The 25426-nt window shown below is 43.9% G+C and overlaps 1 protein-coding gene across 5 annotated transcripts in view; it reads right to left on the bottom strand.

Annotated features, from left to right (window-relative positions):
* Nucleotides 1-25426, bottom strand: part of LOC138978090 (agrin-like) — a 391935-nt gene that overhangs the window by 18587 nt on the left and 347922 nt on the right. For 4 of the 5 annotated variants that reach the window (XM_070350724.1, XM_070350722.1, XM_070350721.1 and 1 more), the window contains 16 exons: nucleotides 24602-24826; nucleotides 23308-23440; nucleotides 22534-22646; nucleotides 20445-20594; nucleotides 19140-19235; nucleotides 17339-17503; nucleotides 16911-17051; nucleotides 15548-15784; nucleotides 14926-15075; nucleotides 14261-14392; nucleotides 13182-13340; nucleotides 11448-11649; nucleotides 7836-8048; nucleotides 3741-3880; nucleotides 2656-2901; nucleotides 408-533 (listed from right to left, as the gene is read on the bottom strand). In XM_070350724.1, coding sequence (XP_070206825.1) covers nucleotides 408-533; nucleotides 2656-2901; nucleotides 3741-3880; nucleotides 7836-8048; nucleotides 11448-11649; nucleotides 13182-13340; nucleotides 14261-14392; nucleotides 14926-15075; nucleotides 15548-15784; nucleotides 16911-17051; nucleotides 17339-17503; nucleotides 19140-19235; nucleotides 20445-20594; nucleotides 22534-22646; nucleotides 23308-23440; nucleotides 24602-24826 — 2628 coding nt within the window. The remainder of the gene's footprint in view (nucleotides 1-407; nucleotides 534-2655; nucleotides 2902-3740; nucleotides 3881-7835; nucleotides 8049-11447; nucleotides 11650-13181; nucleotides 13341-14260; nucleotides 14393-14925; nucleotides 15076-15547; nucleotides 15785-16910; nucleotides 17052-17338; nucleotides 17504-19139; nucleotides 19236-20444; nucleotides 20595-22533; nucleotides 22647-23307; nucleotides 23441-24601; nucleotides 24827-25426) is intronic. The other variant, XM_070350726.1, reaches the window with a different exon arrangement.

Below are 25426 nucleotides of genomic sequence, written 5' to 3'. Positions count from 1 at the left end.
ATAAATGAAAAGTAAACTGGACATTTTTTTGTATTTTTTTTCCACTGACAGTACTGCTCGTATTCTAGGCAATCATGCGTACAAAATACGGCGAAATCGTATGTTTTATTAAAAACTGGTTCCAGTTTTTGTTTCAGCTTCAACAGAATTAGTTTAACACTTTTTACCTCATCCTATGTTGACCACGTTTTTTTAAGCCGAGACCCGCTGTGCTGCAGCAGGTCACTCAGAATTGTAGTAGCTGTGTAGTAGCTGTATATATCAACACGCTGGAATGCAGGCGTTAGATCGACGTTACAGGAAGCGACTGAAGCTAACAGTCTGAGCGGATATCCGTACCTGGTCAGATAGAGCCATATGAGTGGGTACGGATATATTCGTACCTGGGAGACAATGAGTTAACTCACCGTTGGGCTGCAGGGGTCTAAACCAGACCTCAATGGTCAACATTTTGCCGATGGCCGCGTCGTCCAGAGGGATCTCCATGTAGGAACTGCCTGTGAACTGGGGCACAAACTCCAGTCGCATCGACTCTGTGAGAACAGAAAAGTTATTTGTGTAGATACGTATTTCGTCCATGAGAAAACAAGTCACAACTATTGCAAAAATACAAATTTGTGCGTGCATGAATGGAATGGTCGGTTCTGGTGAGGTTATGCCCCTTCTTTCTTTCGGCTGGTAACAGGCGCCACCTCGCGGCAAGATCACACGAGAAAGGAAAAAACCGTGCATTGGTCCCAAATAGCATGTCACTTTGGTAACAGTTCGTGTGTAAGTCGTGCATTTTATACGGTAAAAAGACAATGGTAACTGGCGGAACCTCGCGGCAAGATCACAGGAGTTGTCTTGCGTTATCACCCTAGAAGCGCTCATTGGGGTAGGAAAAAAACTACCTTTTCTAGGGGGCTGGTTTGGGAGGAGGGGCATACAAAATGGGATATTATGTGTTTTAAATACTCTCTCACTCACTGGGTTGTTTTTTTATTGACAGAAAATGCATATTTACGCAGATCAACATACCAGTCTCGTCCATGTACAAAGTGCAGAGCTGCAAACTGCTACGCTTTCGGCGCAGCATGCTACGTTTTAAGAGCAATTGCTACGCCAAGCTAAGGATTTCTACGCTTAAACAAATAATGACAAGCATGCAACAGTTCCCTCTTTTTGTGAATCTGATTTCTGCCTTCCACTCAGAGTGGCTGTCACAAAATAGGTCATAATACATCGTCTATACTGAAAGGTGGTCCTGCCGCAGATACTCTCTAAAGGGCATTTTGTGTTCCTGCATTCTCCTGAAACTTTATTAAAAATATCTATTCTTGTGCAAGAAAGCATACATGCGGATGTGGGAATACATTTTAGAAAATGGTACTCTCAAACCCCATTTGCTACGCTGAACATTAAAAACAAATCTAACTTGCTCCTCTTCAAGCTTCACATGCAAGGGTTGGCAGGTAGGTATGATAGTGTAACAACCTCAAAGTAAACTAGCCAAAAAGCACACAAAAAACCAAACATACACTGATAAAGTAATGTCATAAGTCCCCTCCCTCCTTTTAACAAGACATAAGCAAGCTCATTCAATGAGACATACCGGTACCCTTTAATTTTTTGTTGTTGTTTGTTTGCTTAACGCCCAGCCGACCACGAAGGGCCATATCAGGGCGGTGCTGCTTTGACATATAACGTGCGCCACACACAAGACAGAAGTCGCAGCACAGGCTTCATGTCTCACCCAGTCACATTATTCTGACACCGGACCAACCAGTCCTAGCACTAACCCCATAATGCCAGACGCCCGGCGGAGCAGCCACTAGATTGCCTATTTTAAAGTCTTAGGTATGACCCGGCCGGGGTTCGAACCCACGACCTCCCGATCACGGGGCGGACGCCTTACATCTAGGCCAACCGTGCCGGTCGTACCCTTTAATAACACAGTGAAACAAACATTCTCTCATTCAATGAGACATACCGGTACCCTTTAATAACACAGTGAAACAAACATTCTCTCATTCAATGAGACATACCAGTACCCTTTAATAACACAGTGAAACAAACATTCTCTCATTCAATGAGACATACCGGTACCCTTTAATAACACAGTGAAACAAACATTCTCTCATTCAATGAGACATACCAGTACCCTTTCATAACACAGTGAAACAAACATTCTCTCATTCAATGAGACATACCGGTACCCTTTAATAACACAGTGAAACAAACATTCTCTCATTTCAAAAGTATGTGAGGCTGTAGGGGGAGGACACGAGGAAGGAGGAGTCACAAACACGGGCTTTAACGAGTAGAAAAAAACCCATTCTCCTATTTACAAAGTAGGTAGGGTTATAGGGGAATAGGGAGGAGGAGTCAGAGACACGGCCGGACTTGAACGAGGAGAACAAAACCAAGCTCTCCTGAAATACCCACTTCTCTCTCACAGCGAGTAGGCCTACCCTCTTATTTACGAAGTAGGTGGGGTTATAGGGGAACAGGAGCGGGCGTCAGAAACAAGGGCTTTAACTCGGAGAACAAAATCCTACTCTCACGAAATCCCCACCTCTCTCACAGCGAGTACCCTCCCTGCCTTGGGGAGGAGGAGTCAAAAACAAGGGCTTTAACAAGGAGAACAAAATCCTACTCTCACGAAATACCCACCTCTCTCACAGCGAGTGCCCTCCCTGCCTTCTGTACAGCGGCACTGGAAGCCTTCCGAGGTGGCTGTCTTGCTGCACGTGCCTCCGTACTGACAGGGGGCGCTAGCACAGGCGTCCACCAGCTCCTCACACAGCACGCCCTTGTAGCCATCCGGGCACTTGCAGTCAAACATATCCCCGTCCAGGCGCATGCATGTACCGCCGTTCTGACATGGCATGCTTTTGCATGGACTGGACCCACATTCACCTGAAAGAGCGAACAGTGTTGTCTCAGGCCTCGGAGAACACGAATACACGCATGCAAGATAGAAAGAGTTCCAAAATATTAGCAAGATCTAAATCAGCACTTTTCAGGACGTGTACGGGAACGTGTACGGGTAATGTCATCAAATCTAGTTGTTACGTCACGCGTTTGCCAAGATCTGCAGTCTTGGTGGGAGCAAAACAACGTATGCATTTGGAACATTGGAGAAAAAAGTGAGTCACGGGTGACGCAATATCTACACGTACACGTACAGGTCTTTGCCACACGTTCGACCATCTAGAACACTGTATTAAGCCTCGGTGTCCCATCGGCCAACCGCCCCCCGAAGTAATCATTTACAACACTGACCCAAGACGACCCAGCCAGGTTCCTAACCATATGCAGGTCTCCTCTAGCCGCCGACAGCCAGCTGTCATCACCCCCCCCTCCCCTCTGCATTTTTAATATCATTATCTATTTTATTTTTTCATACAAAGCCGGGTTTTCCTGTCTCAAATGCCCATAATGGCTTTGCCGTGAGGGCGTAATGCTTTAGCTTAAAAGAAAGAACATTCGGTTTTTTTAGTGTTTGTTTTAAAGTGTGAATAAAACAAGAGAGAGAGAGTCTGTAACACAGAATTACTTCATTCTCATGGAGCCGTGCAGGTTTCCGCGGCTATTACGCTTGCTTAGCACCTCAAGGTTTCGGTCAGGTGTTGGTCATTAGTCTTTGATGTCCTGACAGTTGAAATGTCAGATTATTCTAGCTGGGAGCTGGTTGAGTAAGCCGTCTGATGTCTGATGTAATACATGCACATCACACTGTCCACAAGTACACTTACTGATATCAGCACCGTTGAGAACGTCGGAGTTGGAGGTATCAAGCTCCAGATCATAAGTGTACATGTCATTCCTCGTGCCCGCACGCAGGGAGTGAATGCAGCCAACGAGGCCAAGGTCAACTCCAACTCGGTCATAGATTCTGCAAATATAACAAGAAGAAAATAATAACATGTATATGTTCTGCGCGAACTTAGAATCCGGTTTCATTCTAGAATGGACCGGGTCCAGGTTGGAATTCTAACCCTGCGCAAGTACAGGGGTGCCATTCTAGAATGAAACCCTTGTTGCTGGTCCATTCTAGAATCGGCCGTGCGCAAGGTTGGAATTTGGGTCCAAGTTGGAATAGTCATTTCAGTTAGACTATCACACAGCCAAAGCCACAAATGTGGATTTTCTGTTTGTTTTTGTTTTTTGTGTGTTTGGTTGGGGTTTTTTTCTCGGGTTTTTTTACACTTTACTCAAAGACATCGTGAATTGGGATTGTGATGTTCTGAAAGTGATTACGATTTTGAGAGACACTCAGCACTGATCGCTACGAACGGAAATTTCCGGACTGACAGTGTTTTGCCGATCTCGCTTGTAACTTTTAATCTTATTCATATACATGAAGTTGGTCTTCTGAATTGTGAAGATATAATGTCAACTTTTTTTTAAACCTGTGACAACAGCTCTATAACTCACTCTGTCCTTCTGTTGGTCTGTCTGTCGGTTAGTCGGTCTGACCGTCTGTCTGTCTGTCTGTCAAAAAAATTGTCAAAAAACCGGACATTTCCGAGAGGGAGACAGCGCTGACATTGCAAGCGGCCGCAACCGGCTCTCATCACAAAAACAACTGCCCTGCAAACATTACCGCCCTGGTAGTCCCCCTTGCTATGGTCTGCCTTTGTTTATTGCGTACTCAGGAGTGTCAACTTTCTTGACATGACATGACATCGCAAGATCGCCAAAGGATTTTTTTCAGGGGTAGACAAATCAACCCCATTTTATCAAAGGGAAGGTGCAGGTGGAGATAATTCAAGGGAAGACAACTCTGTCTTACCTACAAACATTACGGCCCCCTTTATTCAAGGGTTTCATTCTAGAATGGCACCCCTGTCCTTGCGCAGGGTTAGAATTCCAACCTGGACCCGGTCCATTCTAGAATGAAACCGGATTCTAAGTTCGCGCAGAACATGTATCGATTGAACAGAGGATATTCCTTCTCTGAGCCATGTGACGTCAGAGTCTGACTAAACCTTATGTTAAAGCGACTGTCTGAGACAACAAAAGAGTGCGTGCATGTGTGTTTTAAAAGGAGTTCCACCTTCCATTAATGGATCGATGCATAAATGGTCTTTGTATTTTTGACCAAAATATTTGACACAGATCTCGACAGTCATTGTTCACCTGGAACACTGTTCACTGAGAAACACTGACTGTCTCGATCTGTGTAAAATGTCATATTTTGGTCAAAAATAGAAATAACCTATACTATTTGTGTTTATGCAGACAGAGACAAAACCCGGGAAGGTCACGCAAAACAAAAACTACATTCACAAAAGAGACAGCCTTAATATGAAAAAGGTTGAAGGCAGGTAAATGGCAGAGCAGACACGCATACGGATGGATGAATGGATGGACAGACGGACTGGCAGACAGACAAAACTAGACATATACACCCATGCACAGCTTGATTAGTAGAAGACAATTCAAAAGATTTGTTAAAAACAATCAGTCCTTAGCTAGTTTATTAACACAGTCCAAAACAAAATGTGTTATAATGCAGGGAAAAGCAGATAGTCCATATGGTGTTGTGCAAAACATCTATAGTAAGTGTAAACTTTAGCTTGTAGAGATGAGGCTTGTTAAATATACGCTGCGTGCAGCTGCATGCAGTGTTTTAACTGCGCAGGTTTTGCTTTAAGGCCGGCGCTCACTATGTAACTTCAGCAGGACAGACGACGCACTGCAGATTATTACAGCCCGCTACACGTTGCATGAAAAGAAAACAGGCCAAGTACGCATCATAATCCCTACCGCGGCATCAATAATCTGCAGTGCGTCGTCTGTGCCGCTGACTCTGCGCAGATATAACTTGGCCCTTAGGAGTAGAATTGTGTCTCCACAGTAGACGTTTTAACCTTCTGATATCACGAGACTGATGATATTTCTTCGAAACTGGCTTCCAGTCTGGATCTCTGGCACCAACTCGTGCTTTGTGTTAATTTTGTTTGCGAGTTCATGTCGGAATACGCGAAGTGTGGAGCACCATTGTGAAGAAACTCATTTTGGGACTAAGTGAAATTAGTTGCGGTTGCCGTTCCTTTTAGTGATATGACTAAACGCTGCGCGCAGCACAGTGAAAGCATATTAAGAAGCAAAAACTGCGCGCAGCACATGTGTTTTGCGGCTTACTGCGCATATTAAGAACAGTCTTAACAGACAGAATGATAGTCTAAATAAAAAGAAAACACACCAGTAACCAGGTTAGGTACGTTTATATCTATGATCAATATTTCGGCACGTTACTGTTACTGTTACTGTTACTGTTACTGCCTTCTTCGGGATGGTAAGCATCATTGTCTTCTTTTTCAACAACAAAACACAAACACGCAAAAATAACTACAGACAGACAGACAGACAGACAGAATTCAGCAGAAGCCACTCTCTCAGCGTATGTCTCTGTCTCAACAGGTAGACAGACAGACAGACAGACAGACAGAATTCAGCAGAAGCCACTCTCTCAGCGTATGTCTCTGTCTGAACAGGTAGACAGACAGACAGACAGACAGACTTCAGCAGAAGCCACTCTCTCAGCGTATGTCTCTGTCTCAACAGGTAGACAGACAGACAGACAGAATTCAGCAGAAGCCACTCTCTCAGCATATGTCTCTGTCTCAACAGGTAGACAGACAGACAGACAGACAGACAGACAGACAGACAGACAGAATTCAGCAGAAGCCACTCTCTCAGCATATGTCTCTGTCTCAACAGGTAGACAGACAGACAGACAGACAGACAGACAGACAGACAGACAGACAGACAGACAGACAGAATTCAGCAGAAGCCACTCTCTCAGCGTATGTCTCTGTCTCAACAGGTAGACAGACAGACAGACAGAATTCAGCAGAAGCCACTCTCTCAGCGTATGTCTCTGTCTCAACAGGTAGACAGACAGACAGACAGAATTCAGCAGAAGCCACTCTCTCAGCATATGTCTCTATCTGAACAGGTAGACAGACAGACAGACAGGATTCAGCAGAAGCCACTCTCTCAGCGTATGTCTCTGTCTCAACAGGTAGACAGACAGACAGACAGAATTCAGCAGAAGCCACTCTCTCAGCGTATGTCTCTGTCTGAACAGGTAGACAGACAGACAGACAGGATCAACAAAAATGGATACGCAGGCCGTCACACAAACTGACTGACACGCAGGAAAATGCCCTATTTCTTTACAGCCCAATTAAAAGCATCTGGAAGTATTTTACAGACTTTTGGAGATATATGCATGCCTTGAGGCACTTTACGAACAAAACAAAGACAGCATGACAAACCCACACTTTAATCAATCAATCAATCAATGAGTCTTATATCGCGCATATTCCGTGGGTACAGTTCTAGGCGCTCTGCAGTGATGCCGTGGGAGATGAAATTTTATACGGCCAGTAGATTGCAGCCATTTCGGCGCATATTTACCTTTCGCGGCCTATTATTCCAAGTCACACGGGTATAGGTAGACAATTATTAACTGTGCCTAAGCCATTTTGCCAGGAAAGACCCTTTTGTCAATCGTGGGATCTTTAACGTGCACACCCAATGTAGTGTACACGGGGGGGGGGGGGGGGGGGGGGGGGGGTTCCGGACACCGAAGAGAATCTGCACACAACGTTGACTCTGTGAAATAAATTTCCGCCGAACCTGGGATCGAACTCACGCTGACAGCGGCCAACTGAATACAAATCCAGCGCGCTACCAACTGAGCTATATCCCCGTTTAAAAACGTTGGGGATGAAACACAGGAAGACAGCATCTGGAAGTAATTTCAGAGACTTTCAAGATGTGTGCAAGCCTTGAGGCAGTTCACGAAGGAAACAAAGACAGAATGACAAACTCACTCTTTAGAAACTTTTGGGATGAACCCCAGGAAGAGCGGGTCCTTAAGGTTGAGGGAGATGTGTGTGCTGGGCCCTCTGCCTGTCACGTCAGGATCGTTGTCCACGATCAGGATTCCAGAGGACTTCATTCGTCGAGCGACGACGCGGTGAGACCGCCCTGGCTCCACAACGTTTCGACTCTGAAGGACAGCCTCTCCGCCTCCAAGGTCAAACCTGGAAAAAATCAATTCATTTTTATATTAACGGTGAGGTTATCTCAGATGTTTTTCAAGCTAGACCTCTGGAACTTTGCACACTATTAGGGTTTGATGATCGCACGAAGTGACCTAAGTTTGACTGACCCTCGTCAAGATATATCATGATTTTACTATACTGTTCAAAAAAAGAAACGCATAGCTTGTAATATTTGGTTAATTTAGTTATATGGCTACAAGGATATCCACCAAACTGCAGAAAATGTTTATCTGGTCGTCGACCTTTCGTCCATTGCCACAAGTGAGCTCTGCACGTGACGCATGCGTTATCAGTGGCTACAATGTCAAAATTGCTCATTTGGCATGACCGCTCGTCATGCTTCAGTGTAATCTCGTGAAACTCGGGGAATATTGAGCTCTCACCATGTCTTCCAAAACCCATAAAAGCGGATTGTTCGCCACAAAGAAATCAGACGACAATTCAGCGACGAAAGATGGCCCGATTGAGCAGAGAAGACCGCCAAATTGCATTGGGTCGTTTACAAGCAGGCCAAAGTCAAAGTGCAATCGCCAGGCACTTCCACGTGTCCCAGAGCACCATCAGTAGACTGTGGGTCAGGTTTCAAGCCACTGGCTCCGTTGCTGACTTGCCACGAGCGGGAAGACCAAGGGCGACAACTGCTGCTCACGACCGCTTCATACGGCTCCGCCACCTCCGGAATCGTTTCCTGTCGGCCTCATCTTCTGTCCAGGCTCTCCCCGGGCCACACCGATTATCGGACCAGACCGTGCGGAACCGCCTGCATGAAGCTGGTTTGAGAGCTCGCAGACCTCACAGAGGAGCTGTCCTCACCCGCCGCCATCGCCAGAACCGAGTGCAGTGGGGCAACCAGCACCTTCGCTGGACCGTCCGGAATCACTGGAGACACGTGTGGTTCAGCGACGAGTCCTACTTCCTGCTCCAGCGACATGATGGTCGGAGGAGGGTCTACCGGAGAGTAAACGAACGTTACGCGCCCAACTGTGTGGATGAGGCACCCGTTCATGGTGGTGGAGGCGTCATGGTGTGGGGGGCGATCAATACCGCTGGAAGGAGCACCCTGGTGCACGTCCAAGGGCGCATAACTGCCCAGCGATACGTGGAGGAAATTCTGCGCCCACACGCCCTTCCTCTTCTGGCTGACCAGGATGCCATATTCCAGCAGGACAACGCTCGCCCGCACACAGCACGACTCACCACCCAGTTCCTCACCGACCACCATGTCCAGGTGCTTCCCTGGCCATCCATGTCGCCAGACATGAACCCGATAGAACACCTCTGGGATGAATTGGACAGACGTGTGCGCAGGCGAGAAGAAGCGCCGGCAAATCACCGCGATCTATTGCAGGCACTTCAGGAGGAGTGGGACACCATCCCACAGCAAGATATCCGGCATCTGATCCAGTCCATGCCCAGAAGGTGCCGGGCAGTTGTTGCTGCTCAAGGCAGTCACACCCCCTACTGACTTGACAGCCTCGGCACCCAATCGTATTGATTGACTGATTGATTTGAAGATGCAAATGAACTGTGTGTGCATTCAACTGTGTCCATACCAAATTTCAAACAAATAATCTAAATATTGGATTTTCTGTTAATTTTTTCGAAAAATAAAACAAATTTGGCAAGTAGCAACTATGCGTTTCTTTTTTTGAACAGTATATAATAGTGATTTAGACTGAGAACCCACCTTTGAAGACCTCTACAAAACTGACAAATCCAGATATTAACAAATCGCGTGAAGCGATAGGAAAACATTGAGTCAAGCTGTCAGCATCAAAGTAACAGATTAACACAAAAAAACAGTCATCGGTGAGACTATATTAAGACATATAGTCACGAATAACCACAACCAAAGACCGAGACGGGTCACGTTCGTCTTCGCGTAGCGTGCGAACGCTGTGCTTACTTAAACTATTTTCTGTAATTCTGAGCACGTTTTTAGAGTACACATAACATATGTATATATTTTTGAATTCAGGAGAAATTGAGGAATACGGTGCAATCATTTTTAAATCTGCAAGTAAATATTCGATTTTAATGAAAATTTTGTTATGCTGCCAAACTGAAATTCAATCCCAAAGTCCGGACTTGGTCGTAGATTGCTTGACCATATAATGTCAATGAATTTGATAGAAAAATGAGGGCGTGACAGTGCTGCCACAACGTTCACAAAAAGCCGGATATGACGTAACCAAAGACAATTATAAAAAACAAGTCGCGTAAGGCGAAAATACAATATTTAGTCAAGTAGCTGCCATTTTTCAGCAAGACCGTATACTCGTAGCATCGTCAGTCCACCGCTCATGGCAAAGGCAGTGAAATTGACAAGAAGAGCGGGGTAGTAGTTGCGCTAAGAAGGATAGCACGCTTTTCTGTACCTCTCTTTGTTTTAACTTTCTGAGCGTGTTTTTAATCCAAACATATCATATCTATATATTTTTGGAATCAGGAACCGACAAGGAATAAGATGAAAGTGTTTTTAAATTGATTTCGAAAAAAAAATTTGATAATAATTTTTATATATTTAATTTTCAGAGCTTGTTTTTAATCCGAATATAACATATTTATATGTTTTTGGAATCAGCAAATGATGGAGAATAAGATAAACGTAAATTTGGATCGTTTTATAAATTTTTATTTTTTTTTACAATTTTCAGATTTTTAATGACCAAAGTCATTAATTAATTTTTAAGCCACCAAGCTGAAATGCAATACCGAACCCCGGGCTTCGTCGAAGAGTACTTGACCAAAATTTCAACCAATTTGGTTGAAAAATGAGGGCGTGACAGTGCCGCCTCAACTTTCACGAAAAGCCGGATATGACGTCATCAAATACATTTATCAAAAAAATGAAAAAAACGTTCGGGGATTTCATACCCAGGAACTCTCATGTCAAATTTCATAAAGATCGGTCCAGTAGTTTAGTCTGAATCGCTCTACACACACACACAGACAGACAGACAGACAGACAGACAGACACACACACACACACACACACACACATACACCACGACCCTCGTCTCGATTCCCCCCTCTACGTTAAAATATTTAGTCAAAACTTGACTAAATATAAAAACGAACAAAAACCCGTCTGGGGATATCATACCCAGGATTAACTCTCATGCAAAATGTCATGAAGATCGGTCCAGTAGTTTTCTCTGAATCGCTCTACACACACACACACACACACACACACACACACACACACACACACACACACACACACATACACACACACACACACACACACACACATACACAGAGACACACACACAGACACGCACACACACAAAGTCAATATTTTTCACTCCTTTTTTTCAAAAACGCACAGAAAGTAAAAAAAGTCTACATGTATCTTCAAAATATGAGAACGCCCACCTGAATTCAATAAATCCATCACGGACGGCCAGTGACACAAAGTCTCCAGTGCCGTCAGTGTTCTGGGCGTTGAAGAGGATGATGCCGTCTTTGTTGAGCGTGTCGAACACCACCTCAATGCTCAGGTCTTCGTTAGCTTTTTCGATGCGTGGCACCTCGATGAAAGAACGACCACTGAACGATGGCGTCCTGAAAGCAGCCCCTGAGAAAGACACAAGCATTATGATGATTAAGGGTGAAGCCATGACTGGCGCATCAGTTGGAATCTTCTTCTTCTTTGTTCATGGGCGGAAACTCCCACGTTCACTAATTTTTTTTTGCACGAGTGTATGTTAAAAGTGTATGACCGTTGTTACCCGGCCAGCCATTCAGTCAGCATACGCCGATTTCGGGGAGGTCAGTTGGAATAAAGTGAGGAGAGTTGAGCAAACAACGAGACTCACTCTCTCCCAACCTATACCTGGGTCCACTGCCAAGACGTGGTCGAACATATCACAAACACAGTCAAATTCGGATCGCTCCCTCTCAGTAGAAAGCTAGCAGCTACAGGTCACGCTACCCAGGTGTGTACGTGTTTAGCTGTGATCAGCTACCTTCACTTTAATTCTGGCAAAATAATTGAGGTCTTCTACATGCCACAGCAACAGACCTGCCAGCCCTTGTGCAACCTCGGGTAAGTGTAGCCATTTAGAATGTTTTGGAATGTTCTGAGTAGCAAATGGTGTTTAAGTGTAGCATTTCCTAACATGTATGCCAACATCCGCATTTATGCCATCTTGCACAAGAATACATGTTTTAATAAAGTGTCATGAGAATGCAAGAACATAAAATGCCAAGTAGAGAGTATCTGCAGTGCCAATGGTCAGGGTAGACGATGTGTTATGCCAAGTAGAGAGTATCTGCAGTGCCAATGGTCAGGGTAGACGATGTGTTATGCCCATTGTGTGACCGCTACACGGAGTGGGAAGCAAACATGATTACCAAGACTCACAAAAAAGAGGAAACTGTTGCACGCTTGTGATTATTTAATTAAGCGTAAAAAATCTTCAACTTGGCTTAGCAATCAACGTGGGGTGGGACATGAATACCGTCTCTGAGTCGGCTCGGAACCGGAAAGCCAAGGATGACAACTGAGCTTCCAGGACCGGTGGGCACGACAAAGAAACACCAACCAGTTGGGAAGCAGCAGTGGGGTTAGAATGACGGGCGCAATGGCGTGGTGGTAAGACGTCGGCCTCCAAATCGGGAGGTCGTGAGTTCGAATCCCGCTCGCTGTCGCCTGGTGGGTTAAGAGTGGAGATTTTTCCGATCTCCTAAGTCAACTTATGTGCAGACCTGCTAGTGACTTAACCCCCTTCGTGTGTACACGCAAGCACAAGACCAAGTGCGCACGGAAAAGATCCTGTAATCCATGTCCGAGTTCGGTGGGTTATGGAAACACGAAAATACCTAGCATGCCTCCCCCGAAATCGGCGTGTGCTGCCTGAATGGCGGGGTAAAAACCGATCATACACGTAAAAATCCTTCTCGTGCTAAACATGAGTGAACGTGGGAGTCTAAGCCCATGAACGAAGAAGAAGAAGAAGAAGAAGAAGAAGAAGAAGAAGAAGAAGAAGAAGAAGAAGAATGGTTGAAATTGAGATTTGTGTTTCCAGCCAATCCGACCCCGCTGCTGGCACCCGCCTGTTTGGTACCTTTCTCGTGCACGGCAGTCCAAGGACCAATGATACTCACGTTTGTTGCAGAGAGGACCAGCACGCCCAAGAGGACAGGTGCAGCGGAAGCCGAGCAGTTCATCCACTTCGCACTGCCCTCCAGCGTAGCACGGGTTGTCTGCACACGCGTCCTTCTCTGGCGGCAGTGTCACAAAGGGCGTGTTCACCTTTTTCACCTCTGCGGAACAAAATGTAAAGGGATGGTCGTTTGAGCTAATTATTCAAGAACATGAACGAGAATAGACATTTTATCATCTGTTTGAAAACAGGCTTTCTGGACGCCCACAGTTAGCGAGATATCAATCAATCAATCAATGACGCTTATATCGCGCATATTCCGTGGGTACAGTTCTAGGCGCTCTGCAGTGATGCCGTGTGAGATGAAATTTTATACGGCCAGTAATTGCAGCCATTTCGGCGCATATTTACCTTTCACGGCCTATTATTCCAAGTCACACGGGTATAGGTAGACAATTATTAACTGTGCCTAAGCAATTTTGCCAGGAAAGACCCTTTTGTCAATCGTGGGATCTTTAACGTGCACACCCAATGTAGTGTACACGGGGGGAGGGTTCGGACACCGAAGAGAGTCTGCACACAAAGTTGACTCTGAAATAAATTTCCGCCGAACCTGGGATCGAACTCACGCTGACAGCGGCCAACTGAATACAAATCCAGCGCGCTACCAACTGAGCTATATCCCCGCCCCAAGATATGACACAGACTGACCAAAAAAGTTGACTTCGCTGATATTTTACTAATAATTTGCTTGTAATAATTTTCAGAGTGTGTTGAAAGAAGAGTGACCAAATGAGACACATATCTTACCGGACAGACCTTATGATAAAAACTTTTAAATATAATGATATGCCAAGAATCATATAAGTGAGGGTAGGATACAAATGTAATTGGATGGGGTATCTGATGGATTAATTACAATCACAGAACCTACTTTTTTAAGTGGTGTAAATCATCTGTTTGTACTTGTATATATAATGTTATTACTGTGATGAGTTTGAATTATTTTACTAATTTATTTCCTACTGTACAAAACATCTTCACCAACCAGTATAAACACAGGCGTATTCACATACTCACCAATACATTTTCGGTTGTCCACAGAGGGAACATATCCAGGCAGACAACGACACAAGCCCAGTTTGCAGTGACTGTTGTTAGAGCAACAGGTATCGTCCTCAAGGCACAGTCCGTCAATGTAGCTCCCGTCACCTGAAAATGAACACACACACATCAATGGATACCCTTTTTTCAGGAACTCCCATTTGAAGATTAGAGCCCCCCCTCCCACACACACTCACTTGCAGACCTCTCTCCCCAAGATCAGGTTTACACACGCACACACACGCACGCATGCACACACACGCACACACACACACACACATACACACACACACACACACACACGCACACACACACACACACACACATGCATGCACGCCCCGTCATCCCTATATCCCCCACCCTCCCTCCCCTACCCCGGCACTGACCAACCCTTACAACACCTACATGTCTCATCTCTGTGTATTTCACTCTGCTGTGGGTATCTAGCTTCCCCCGTGGTCATGTTTGCACACACACACAGACACCCAACTTCTTCAATTAAGCCCCCCCCCCCCCACTCACACACAAACCCACCAAGAACAAACAAACAACAACAACAACAACAACAACAACAACAACAACAACAACAACAACAACAACAACAACAGAAAAAAAAACCACAATAAAACCACAACACCCACATGTTTCATCTCTCTCCCTGAGGTCAGGTTTGTGTGTCCCGCTGGACATGGGCGTCTCATCGTCCGGCGTTTCTCCCTGAATGTGACGAGTTGTTTTGCGCGATCGCGACGTTGATGGGGGTGGCATTGTCGTCCGTACAGGGGGCAAGGCTGCAAGCGGAAGAAGAGAACTGAGCACACATCAGACGTAGTATTGCTGACATGGATTGTTTAAATCAACATTATTACAAACTGGTGAAAAGAGCAAGTTCCAGTTCAAATGTTCACGTGTTTATAAACGCAGCATGATAGTTTAGTTAATTAATACATTGCAATGAAAATGTTTACTGCATTTATCACAAATAAGTTATCAGTCTTTTGCAGAAACAAAAACCAATGTCGCGCATGTGAAAGAGAGAGAGAGAGAGAGAGAATTGAATTGAATTGAATTGAATTGAATTGAACTTTATTTTTCGAGGGTAACAGAATAAGAGAGACACAGACAGAAAGAGACAGAGACGAAGGTTGTATATCCCACGTGCGTGAGAGACAGACAGGAAGAATGATTCCAGAGACACACAGAGAACAATCTTAAACTTTTCACTACAACCACAATCCCCCATCATTACACACACAATCTCACCTCTGCAAGGCCCTCTGTAGGCCACAGTAATCTCAGTACCCAGGCGACAAGCGAACATTTTCAGCTGACATTCAGAGCCATAGTTCTGGTTGTCACTGCCACACACGATGTCTTGGCTGCGAGCACTGTTGTCACAGGACAAGTCACACACGCATTCAGGAGTTCCGTCGTTACGCAGTTGGCAGAGAGCACCATACTGACACTCCACCTCATCACAGGAAGTGGGGCGGTACCATTCTGTGAAGGAAGAACAGTTCAAATTAGAGATTTTTCATACCTGGCAGAAAACTCTTATACATTTCTCTCACACAAAATCTGTAACTTCTAAAAAATGATTTTGTTACGGTTTTCCAGAGATCGAAATTGCCTTGAAGACCTTATAATGTCAAAGCATTATGTAACACGTTGATGATGTTTTTCTTTTATTTCTTCTTTCACACTAAATTACATTCTTTTTCCATATGGACCTAAAATAGGTATACGCTTGTATGTGTGAGATGAAAAACAAAACTAATTAGCAAGAAAACTTGTAAATTTATAGAAACAGTTTTTAGCACATAATGACACCCCTGGCAATTATCAGCATTATGACCGAATAGACCTGAGTGTACTCTCTAGATTTGATAACGGAATTTAATTGTTGGATTCCATGAGAATCCCCAACTAAAATAATTCAATGGATTGTCACTTCGGTGGCCTACTACAGCAACACTACACTTTGACTTGTTTTGGGCTTGTGTGTTCATTGTGTGGTCTGTGTTTCATCTGCCTCGTCTCTACTGGTTTCACATAACATGCCACTGACTGTTGTGTTCCTTGTCTGCATGTGTGGGTTGATATGTTTGGCATTCAGACACACATGTTGAAACATGAGTAGGTTCGAAACACGTCTTTACTGTCCAAGCTGTCCAGACCAAAGGGGAAGCACTCTCCCAACATAGTCACGTTGTACACAACATATTTGTGACGTAGTACACAATACAATAGTCAGGGGCGGACGAGGGGGGGGGGGGGGGGGGGGGTTCTGGGGTTTCCGGAAACCCACCCCCCCCAGCCAAATAAAAATAAAAATGGTGGGTTTTTTTTGGTATTAATAGTATTAATCAGTGACAATATCTGCTGCCTGAAACTGGTAATGATCATCCTCAGAATGCACCAGAATGCACCATTTTGCATCCTTTTTTTCAAAATTTTTCGGGGGGGCATGCCCCCGGACCCCCCTAGCAAGCTGGGCGCTTCGTGCCTTTGGCTCGGCGCTTCGCGCCTTCACACCCATATCTTCACAATATACTTTGGGACCCCCCCCCCATAAAATGAACTGATCCGCCCCTGATAGTGACGTAGTACACAATATAACACCTACCATCACACCCTCTGGGTCCGAGCACCTGACCGTTGCTGCAGCGGTCGCACTTCATTCCCGACACCAGCGCCTTGCACACACACCGTCCATGCATCTGGTCACAGTCGTCTCGCTCCGACCCCAGCCGGTTACAGTTGCATGCTGGACACACACAAAGCAAACTCGATTTAGAAAATGAAGATAAAAACGTATGACTTATCATCCTGATGATTACAAACAAAAGGCATTGTGCAACGTTCGGTGAACACGTAATTTGTATAATGTGGAAATCAAACAAATGAACAAGATCTTAATCATTATAAAACACATTGTCATCTCACTTCTAATGCCATTTTCCGTATCTTTACCTTTTCAAAAGGCAGACAGGTGCAGTAGGTTTAATGTACTGAATTATATGTTAACAACAAATTCCAATTTCAAAGACTCACCTATGCACCCAGAGTTGCCAGCATCAGCGATCTTGTGCAGACCCCAGTAGCCGATTTCACACCGATCACAGCGCAGCCCACCGACGGACGGCTTGCACGAGCACTGACGATTGACAGGATCACAGCTTGGGCCATAGGAGCCAATAGCATTGCAGTGGCAATATTCTGCAAGAACGTAAACAACATTTAATCCTGGATTGCACAGAAATAAACAAGCCAATGGACACTAGTTTCTGGTAGATGACAACATTTAGAAAATCGTACACATCGTTGCCTTCAGGTTCAAAGAGTTTAAGCGTTGTTTGTTTTTTTACTGTTAAAAACATTCTTCTGATCATGTAGAGATCGACAAGCTCTTTGCAGAGATGTTATTGTTTACTTGAGGTCAAATTATCCAAACAAAAGAGATATTTTTATCCTAAGAACAATTATACACATTGCATAATGCACTGTTTAAAAAAAGTGTCTGTTTATTTTTTCATTTACATTCCCCATTTCAATCCAACCAAAATCTCAGTCCACAAAAGACGGACCTATCCACAATAAGAATACAGACAAAGTAACATTTCAAAACTCAATTCACAACAGCAAAACAACAACACTTATTGCATGACTGAACCGAATCTAGCATACGTCGAAAACTGAAGAGAAAAATACAACAATGCCACGAAAGGTCACAAAAATCGTGTGCATTTCACAAGAAACACAAAACATCTTCACATGTATGGATTATGATGACCTGTGGAAAAGAATCCAGATATTAATCAGTTGTTTTAGAACAGTAAAAACATTGTTGAAAGATATGAGCAACATAATTATTCAAATGACATGTATTACACTTTACACTTTAATGCAGCCTAATTTACACAGCAAACAGTTATCAAAATTACTCAAATCTAAAACTTTCCTCTTTTGACAAAAAATGTAAATATAAATTTGATCCCATTTCAGGACTTGTAATATGAAATAAACGTTCAACAATATGTGTGCAATGGTAAGTCCAAATAGTTAATTGTATCAAACTGACTAAATCACTGACTGGCTAATTTTGCTGTTACCCCCCCGCGGGTTAGGGGGAAGAATTTACCCGATGCTCCCCAGCATGTCGTAAGAGGCGACTAACGGATTCTGTTTCTCCTTTTACCCTTGTTAAGTGTTTCTTGTATAGAATATAGTCAATGTTTGTAAAGATTTTAGTCAAGCAGTATGTAAGAAATGTTAAGTCCTTTGTACTGGAAACTTGCATTCTCCCAGTAAGGTCATATATTGTACTACGTTGCAAGCCCCTGGAGCAAATTTTTGATTAGTGCTTTTGTGAACAAGAAACAATTGACAAGTGGCTCTATCCCATCTTCCCCCTTTCCCCGTCGCGATATAACCTTCGTGGTTGAAAACGACGTTAAACACCAAATAAAGAAAGAATTTTGTTGTTGATTGTACAGTGGAACCCCCAATTTAAGACTCCCTCCCTTTTAAGACCTTGTTTTCTCAGACAATTTGTTCATAAACCTGTGTAAATTTACCCCCATTTTAAGACTCCTCCTTTGTAAGACCTGATTGTCTTAGATTTGTCGAGGATCCACTGTATCAGGCCTGAAAGTGGCGAGTATTTTACTCGCGCGAGTAGAAACATGTAAATGGCGAGTAGAAATGTTAATCTACTCGCCATATGCGAGTAAAGTTGCTGAAACAAATGGTTGGTTTGGCGAGTAAAATTAAATTATGAGAAGTACTAGTCAAAGGCCAGTGCCCAATGTTGAGGACTTTCAGCGCTGTGTATTGCAATCATTAAGGTGTTTACCAGGACAGCCAGCACTACTGGGCCCAAGGGCAACTGTCCTGCCGTCCTTACAACAGCCAAACGTCGTCTCGTGGCACGTACGGCCAGTGGGGTTATCTGCAACACAATAATCAGGTCAATTGAAACATGCTTTAACGCTAGATCAGTGGCCGGTTTTTTCTTCTTACATAGTAAATTGAGACATTATGCATTCGATGGTGTAGTGATAATGTGCACGTCTTCAACAGAGCAACTGAGCTTCCAATGTTTTGGGTAATGTCTTTGTTAGATAAGAGGCATATGACATGTTTTTGAACAGTGAAAACATTGTTCTGCAATGGAAGCCAATATAAGTATGGTCGGAGAAAGCACAGCACTAACAGTAGAAACAAAAATGTAGAAACCCAAAACAAATATAAAATAAAGACAAGAAGGCTTGCAGCAAATTTGTTCATGTGTTGATTAAAAACATTGTGGATGAAAGTCACTTCATCCATCAAGTAGACCTTTTTTCGTATTGTACTACGCAGAACTTAATCTGCAGGACTTCGGCCATTCTTATCTTGTCATCTGAGCCTGTGAAGAGAGCCCATTTGGCACCAATCATAAGTGTCCCTACACTACATGTGTCCTTTCATGACAGATGTATTTTGAGTTAAAAGAGAGAGACACCAGAAGGGGTCCTTTACTAAGAGGTGTCCTTTAACTGAAGGGGCCTCAGTCGATCCTGCCCTGACCACCCCCTCTCAATACAGACCACCTGCCCATTACGACCGCCTGACAGGACGCTGAGCGAAGCTTTTTTACACCCCCGGTATAGGGGTGTGTATAGGTTTCACTCGATGTGTTTGTTTGTTTGTTTGTGTGTTTGTGTGTTTGTGTGTTTGTGTTCGCATATAGATCTCAAGAATGAACGGACCGATCGTCACCAAACTTGGTGAACAGGTTCTATACATTCCTGAGACGGTCCTTACAAAAATTGGGACCAGTCAAACACACGGTTAGGGAGTTATTGGTGGATTAAGATTCTACAAGGACTTATAGAGAAACATATTCATGGTCAAAGGGAAATAACCTTCTCAGTTGGTGGCAGTTAGAATGGGTGCAGTGAGAATGGTTATTTCCCTTTGACCAACGGGGGTGTTTTTCCTACCTCGAAGGAATTTCTTGTTTTTATAAAAATTCACCTTTCCATACTGACCACCTGTCTTGTGTGGTCCCTGGGATGGTCGATACAGGCAGGTTAATTCGACTGTACTCCTGTATTTTCTTTGTAATAATTCTCTGCTAAGAACTGTTTTCAAATGTCTGTAGCTCAGTTCTTACCCAGTTTGCAGCACTTGGCAAAGGTGGGTGAGATGTGACAGTAGCTCCCCTCAGGACACACGTCTTGCTTGGGTAGACAGTTGTATTCCTGTCCCGTGGTCTCGTTCATCAGTGGTGGTGAGCCGTCGCATGCTACATCGTTTTCAAACTCTGCACACAAACAATACAGTATGTTTACATAGAAATGTTTTTTTCAGAAGAGTTTACACTGAATATAACAACGTGACTGTCCTGAAAGCAACACTAGTAGCTGTGGTTCGTCACATCCCATACATCGTTTTAGAACTCTACACGTAATAAATACATTGTTCTATACTGCAAGTGGTTTTTCTTCTTCAAAACAGTTTAACACTTTCGTGACGGGATGCGACTATATTAGTAATAGCGCTGCAACGCCCACGGACGGGAAGCGACTATTTTAGTATTAGACATACAAGGTACACGACTCGTGATTGCTTCCCGGTTTTTGAAGCTTGCAAATAAATTGAGTTGTTTCCCTTGATACACTTGGCGTCCCCTTCTGCCATTTGCAAATCCGCCTGATTTGTGTGCGTTTTTGAGGAAAAAAAATGAATCAAAGGCGAGCCTTGTCTCGGGAGGAGATTCTTCGGATGTTGGACCTAGAGGATCCCGTAGAGCATGATTCGGACGTATCGTTTTCGCCTCACGAAAGCGATACAAGCAGTGAAAGTGAGGAAGAAACAGTCCCGTTGTTGCTAGTACGAGTCGGCAAACTACACGTGGTTGGCGGTGATACTGCTAGACGAACATGTATCTCGGAATCGTGCAGGAGCTATGGGGGCGTGGCAGCACTGATAACAATGGATGGCTGGAGCCTTCAAATCCTTTTGGAATTGTTCATAGGTGTACAGTTGGTACTTTGTTGTGAAAATGTGACTTATATTCAATATGGATTACCTAGACATCATTTGGTGAGTGTTAGATCTACAGTTTTGTTTCATTTGAGTCAGGATGCTGTGAGTGAATGCGTGATTTGCTTGTTTTTTTCTTTGTACTGTCTCCTTATTTCTGTGTACAATGTTAACAATATTTCAGCTAATTCATAGGTTTTACACCTTGTTTGGTTATAACATTATTTATAATACTTTCTGTTAAAAAATAACTTTTAAAAAAAGCAGTAGAAAATAAAACACACACAAAAAAACGTTAAAAAACACAAATTATCCCCCTTTCACCCCCCTTTCACCCCCCTTTGCTAAAACAAATCCCGTGACAAACTTATAAAAAATAGCACGACTGAACTGGGCATCCATTTTTGAATTAGTACACACAATTTGGTGGTGATTGGACTTAATTCAAGCTTGCTAGACAGATTTCTTTACAGTTACTGATTTTTGGGAAGTTTCTTGGTGGCAAGCTTGGGCAGGCAGGACGTAAACGCCGTGGCAGTGCTAGTCACAATAGTGTTAAGCCGAATGCTAATGGTTCAGTGTTGTAATGACTTCGACTCTCCTGAAAACATAACAAGTGGTCGTACACCTCATACACCTCGTTTTCAAACTACATGTGATAAGAAGTTGACTATCCTAACCCTAACCCTAAACATTTTTAGAGGAAAGAGTGTAGAGAAAAATCAAAACTTGACTAAATGTAAAAAGAGTCCAGAATCATGTTTACAGAGAAGATCTGCTTCTGCCCTGATTGAAAGAAAGAGACTCTGATCGACGTATGGCGACAGAATGATATCTGCTTCAAGTGACTATCAGACAGACACAGAGGCAGACAGAAAGAGATGCAGGCAGCTGCTTGAATGAACAGACAAGACAGCGGTTAGCGGGCAGGCAGACAGGTTGACATACAGAAAGATATTTACACTTTTCGATTTAGTTCCCTCCTCTAAACGTGACCTTTTCAACAACAAACAACCCATCGACAGACAAAAGAAAAAAGAAAATATGCTTACATACAGACCAACAGCCAGCCAGCCAGCCAGACATGGGCTACATACACATACACATACAGACAGACATACCGAACGACCTACAGACAGACGGAACGCACAGACTCACAAACAGAGCGACACCGAGTCTGCCAACCACAACGCCTACAGAAATCAAGACCATCTCACCATCACAATTATCCATGGAAACGATTTTGATATCCTTCTTGCTGGTACAGCCTGCAGAGCGTAGCTGACACACGTTGCCATAGGTACGCCCGTCAGACCCACACACAGGGGATCTGCAATGAAGTTTTGTGTTTATGTCAAATAAGGTGAGCATCCTTCCATGATCTAGGGAAGAGCTGGTATGTTGCTAGTTTTCGTGTGTGTATTTTAAATTGCTGTCCAGTGTTTTTAAAAAAAAAAATTGAATATTTTTTTTATTGATGCGTGTGTTGAGTGAGCATGGCTGGAGAGAATGTTTCTTAACCGCAATGTGTAGATGAATTCCCAACCTTGGGCAATTAAAGATTCTGTATTCTGTACAAAAATTTACTTTTAACTGCAAATATTAGGTCTTTCACAAAGCTATACTTAATAAGGACAAGTCTTTACTGACGGGTTGATTGATTGAAATTTATTTCCTAGCTTTAACATATTCAATCCTCTTTAATTCATAGCAACCCTTGTACGCTTAGAACCGAGACAATCCGTCAACCTGTCTGAAACCCAACACAGTAACTGCACACACACACAAGACACACACACACACACACACACACACACACACACACACACACATACACACACACACACACCCTCTCTCTCTCGGTCATTTTTAAAAGAAATACAAACCACCCCCCCCCCCTCCCCGCTCTCCCTGATGCACCAACCCATCACAGACAATACCTTGCCCACCGACTCCAAATGTCAACCCTATACAAGAGAGGAGTGACTAACCTGATGGCTTCACAGTAGTAGTTGCAGGCACAGATGAACGCTCCATCGGGATGCACGGTGCAGCGACCACCATACTTGCTGCAAGCGTCCTCGTCACAATCCTCAGCCACGGTGAGATCATCATCTCCTGACGCTACACGGCAACGTTCACAGTGCACACAACATCAACCACAACACAGACCACAAAGTGACAAACGAGAATTTTGTGACAAAAGTAACTAAAGGTTGGGGACAAAAGAACTAAACAATATTGAAAAGGCGAAATAAATACATTTTGAAAATAGCCGTTGCTACTTCAACAAACAAGCAATGTTTACCATGCACACAACAGCAAAACACGACCACCTATGTATTTGGGAGAAATAAATCACGTTCAGTGCAAACACAAAATTGATGGAAAACAGATGGAACTAAATAACATTTAGCGTGAAGACAGAAATGATAACAGAATTAAGAAAAACTTGTTTCAGAAAATGATAAACTCAAATGTAACAGAAATGCGTCTTAGGCAATAACAGCTGACCGTCCATCCCCCCCCCCCCCTTTACAGGAAAAAAAATCAAAAATCAGAGACACAGTGAAACAAACAACAAAAAAAAAAACGAATAAAAAACACACACAAAGATAACAGAAAAACAGACCCCAAAATAAATGGACAAAAGATGCCCGAAACTATAAATTATTTCATTTTTTGGAAGGGGGGGGGGGGGGGGAGATTCCTCTTTATTATTTCAGGGAAAAATTCAGATCCTTCAGTGATGACAGGTGCTGAGTGGGGCAGCACCTGCTTAAAACTAATTTGCTCATCCGTTAACATGAAGTAAGAGAGACAAGGCACACCTGATTTTCATTTCTTCCTTCTCTAGGGGATAAAAGTGACTGACAGTTTCAGCTGTGGCCGTACTTTTGTTTTTCATGTTTTCAAAGTAAAAGGATACAAAAGGGAACAACTCTGACATGCGTGAAAAAAGCTTAGTTGAATATTCTCACCCCATCATTATCCCCTAAAACCAAATAAATAAGTTAATACAAACACACAAGCAAAAAACATAGTGCTTAATACAAAAACAACACAAGCAACAGATGAACGTTTAAGACACATACTTCTTCTTCGGCGTTCCAGGATTAAGACACATACACAATCCCACAGAAAACGAGAAAAAAACACACACAAAAACATACACACTAAAACAACAGAAAAGCAAAAGAAAGGTGGATATGTCATAAAACACACAGGCAAGCTACAACACACTGAAAATACACAAAACATTGAGATCCTTGACCAGTCAAATACCTCCAGATCCTGACGGAATCGAGATAATATCGCAATCTCCATCTTGAGCAACCTCAATGTCCATTTCTTTCAGGCAGGCCGACTTCCTCATCTCGCATTCGTTGATGTACGTCTGGCCATCGCTGCCGCACACAGCTTCACGCAAGGTCGAGCACAGGATGGGACAGACGCAAACACCGTTTTCGCACTTGGCTCCGAACTTGCACATCACTCCATAGCATTTTTCTGAAAAAGAGGACGTAGCATTTTCTTTCAGTCCTTTAATTTCTTAGCCTTCTATGTTCACCCCTCCCGCCCCATGCCAGTGAATTTGTACATTCTGTTTAAGCCTGACGTTAATTGGGCGAAGTTTGTTTGTTTGCTTAACGCCCAGCCGACCACGAAGAGCCATATCAGGGCGGTGCTGCTTTGACATATAACGTGCGCCACACACAAGACAGAAGTCGCAGCACAGGCTTCATGTCTCACCCAGTCACATTATTCTGACACCGGACCAACCAGTCCTAGCACTAACCCCATAATGCCAGACGCCAGGCGGAGCAGCCACTAGATTGCCAATTTTAAAGTCTTAGGTATGACCCGGCCGGGGTTCGAACCCACGACCTCCCGATCACGGGGCGGACGCCTTACCACTAGGCCAACCTTACCACTAGGCCAACCTTACCACTAGGCCAACCTTACCACTAGGCCAACCTTACCACTAGGCCAACCTTACCACTAGGCCAACCTTACCACTAGGCCAACCTTACCACTAGGCCAACCGTGCCGGTCATTGGGCGAAGTCGACTACGCGAAGCTGGCCGCACGGAGCTTCAGCAATACGTT

This window comes from Littorina saxatilis, linkage group LG10 (genome assembly GCF_037325665.1).
Source record: "Littorina saxatilis isolate snail1 linkage group LG10, US_GU_Lsax_2.0, whole genome shotgun sequence".
NCBI classification, from domain to species: Eukaryota; Metazoa; Mollusca; class Gastropoda; order Littorinimorpha; family Littorinidae; genus Littorina; species Littorina saxatilis.
Note: the sequence above shows the minus strand (reverse complement) of the source record. Positions and strands in the feature narration are given on the sequence as shown.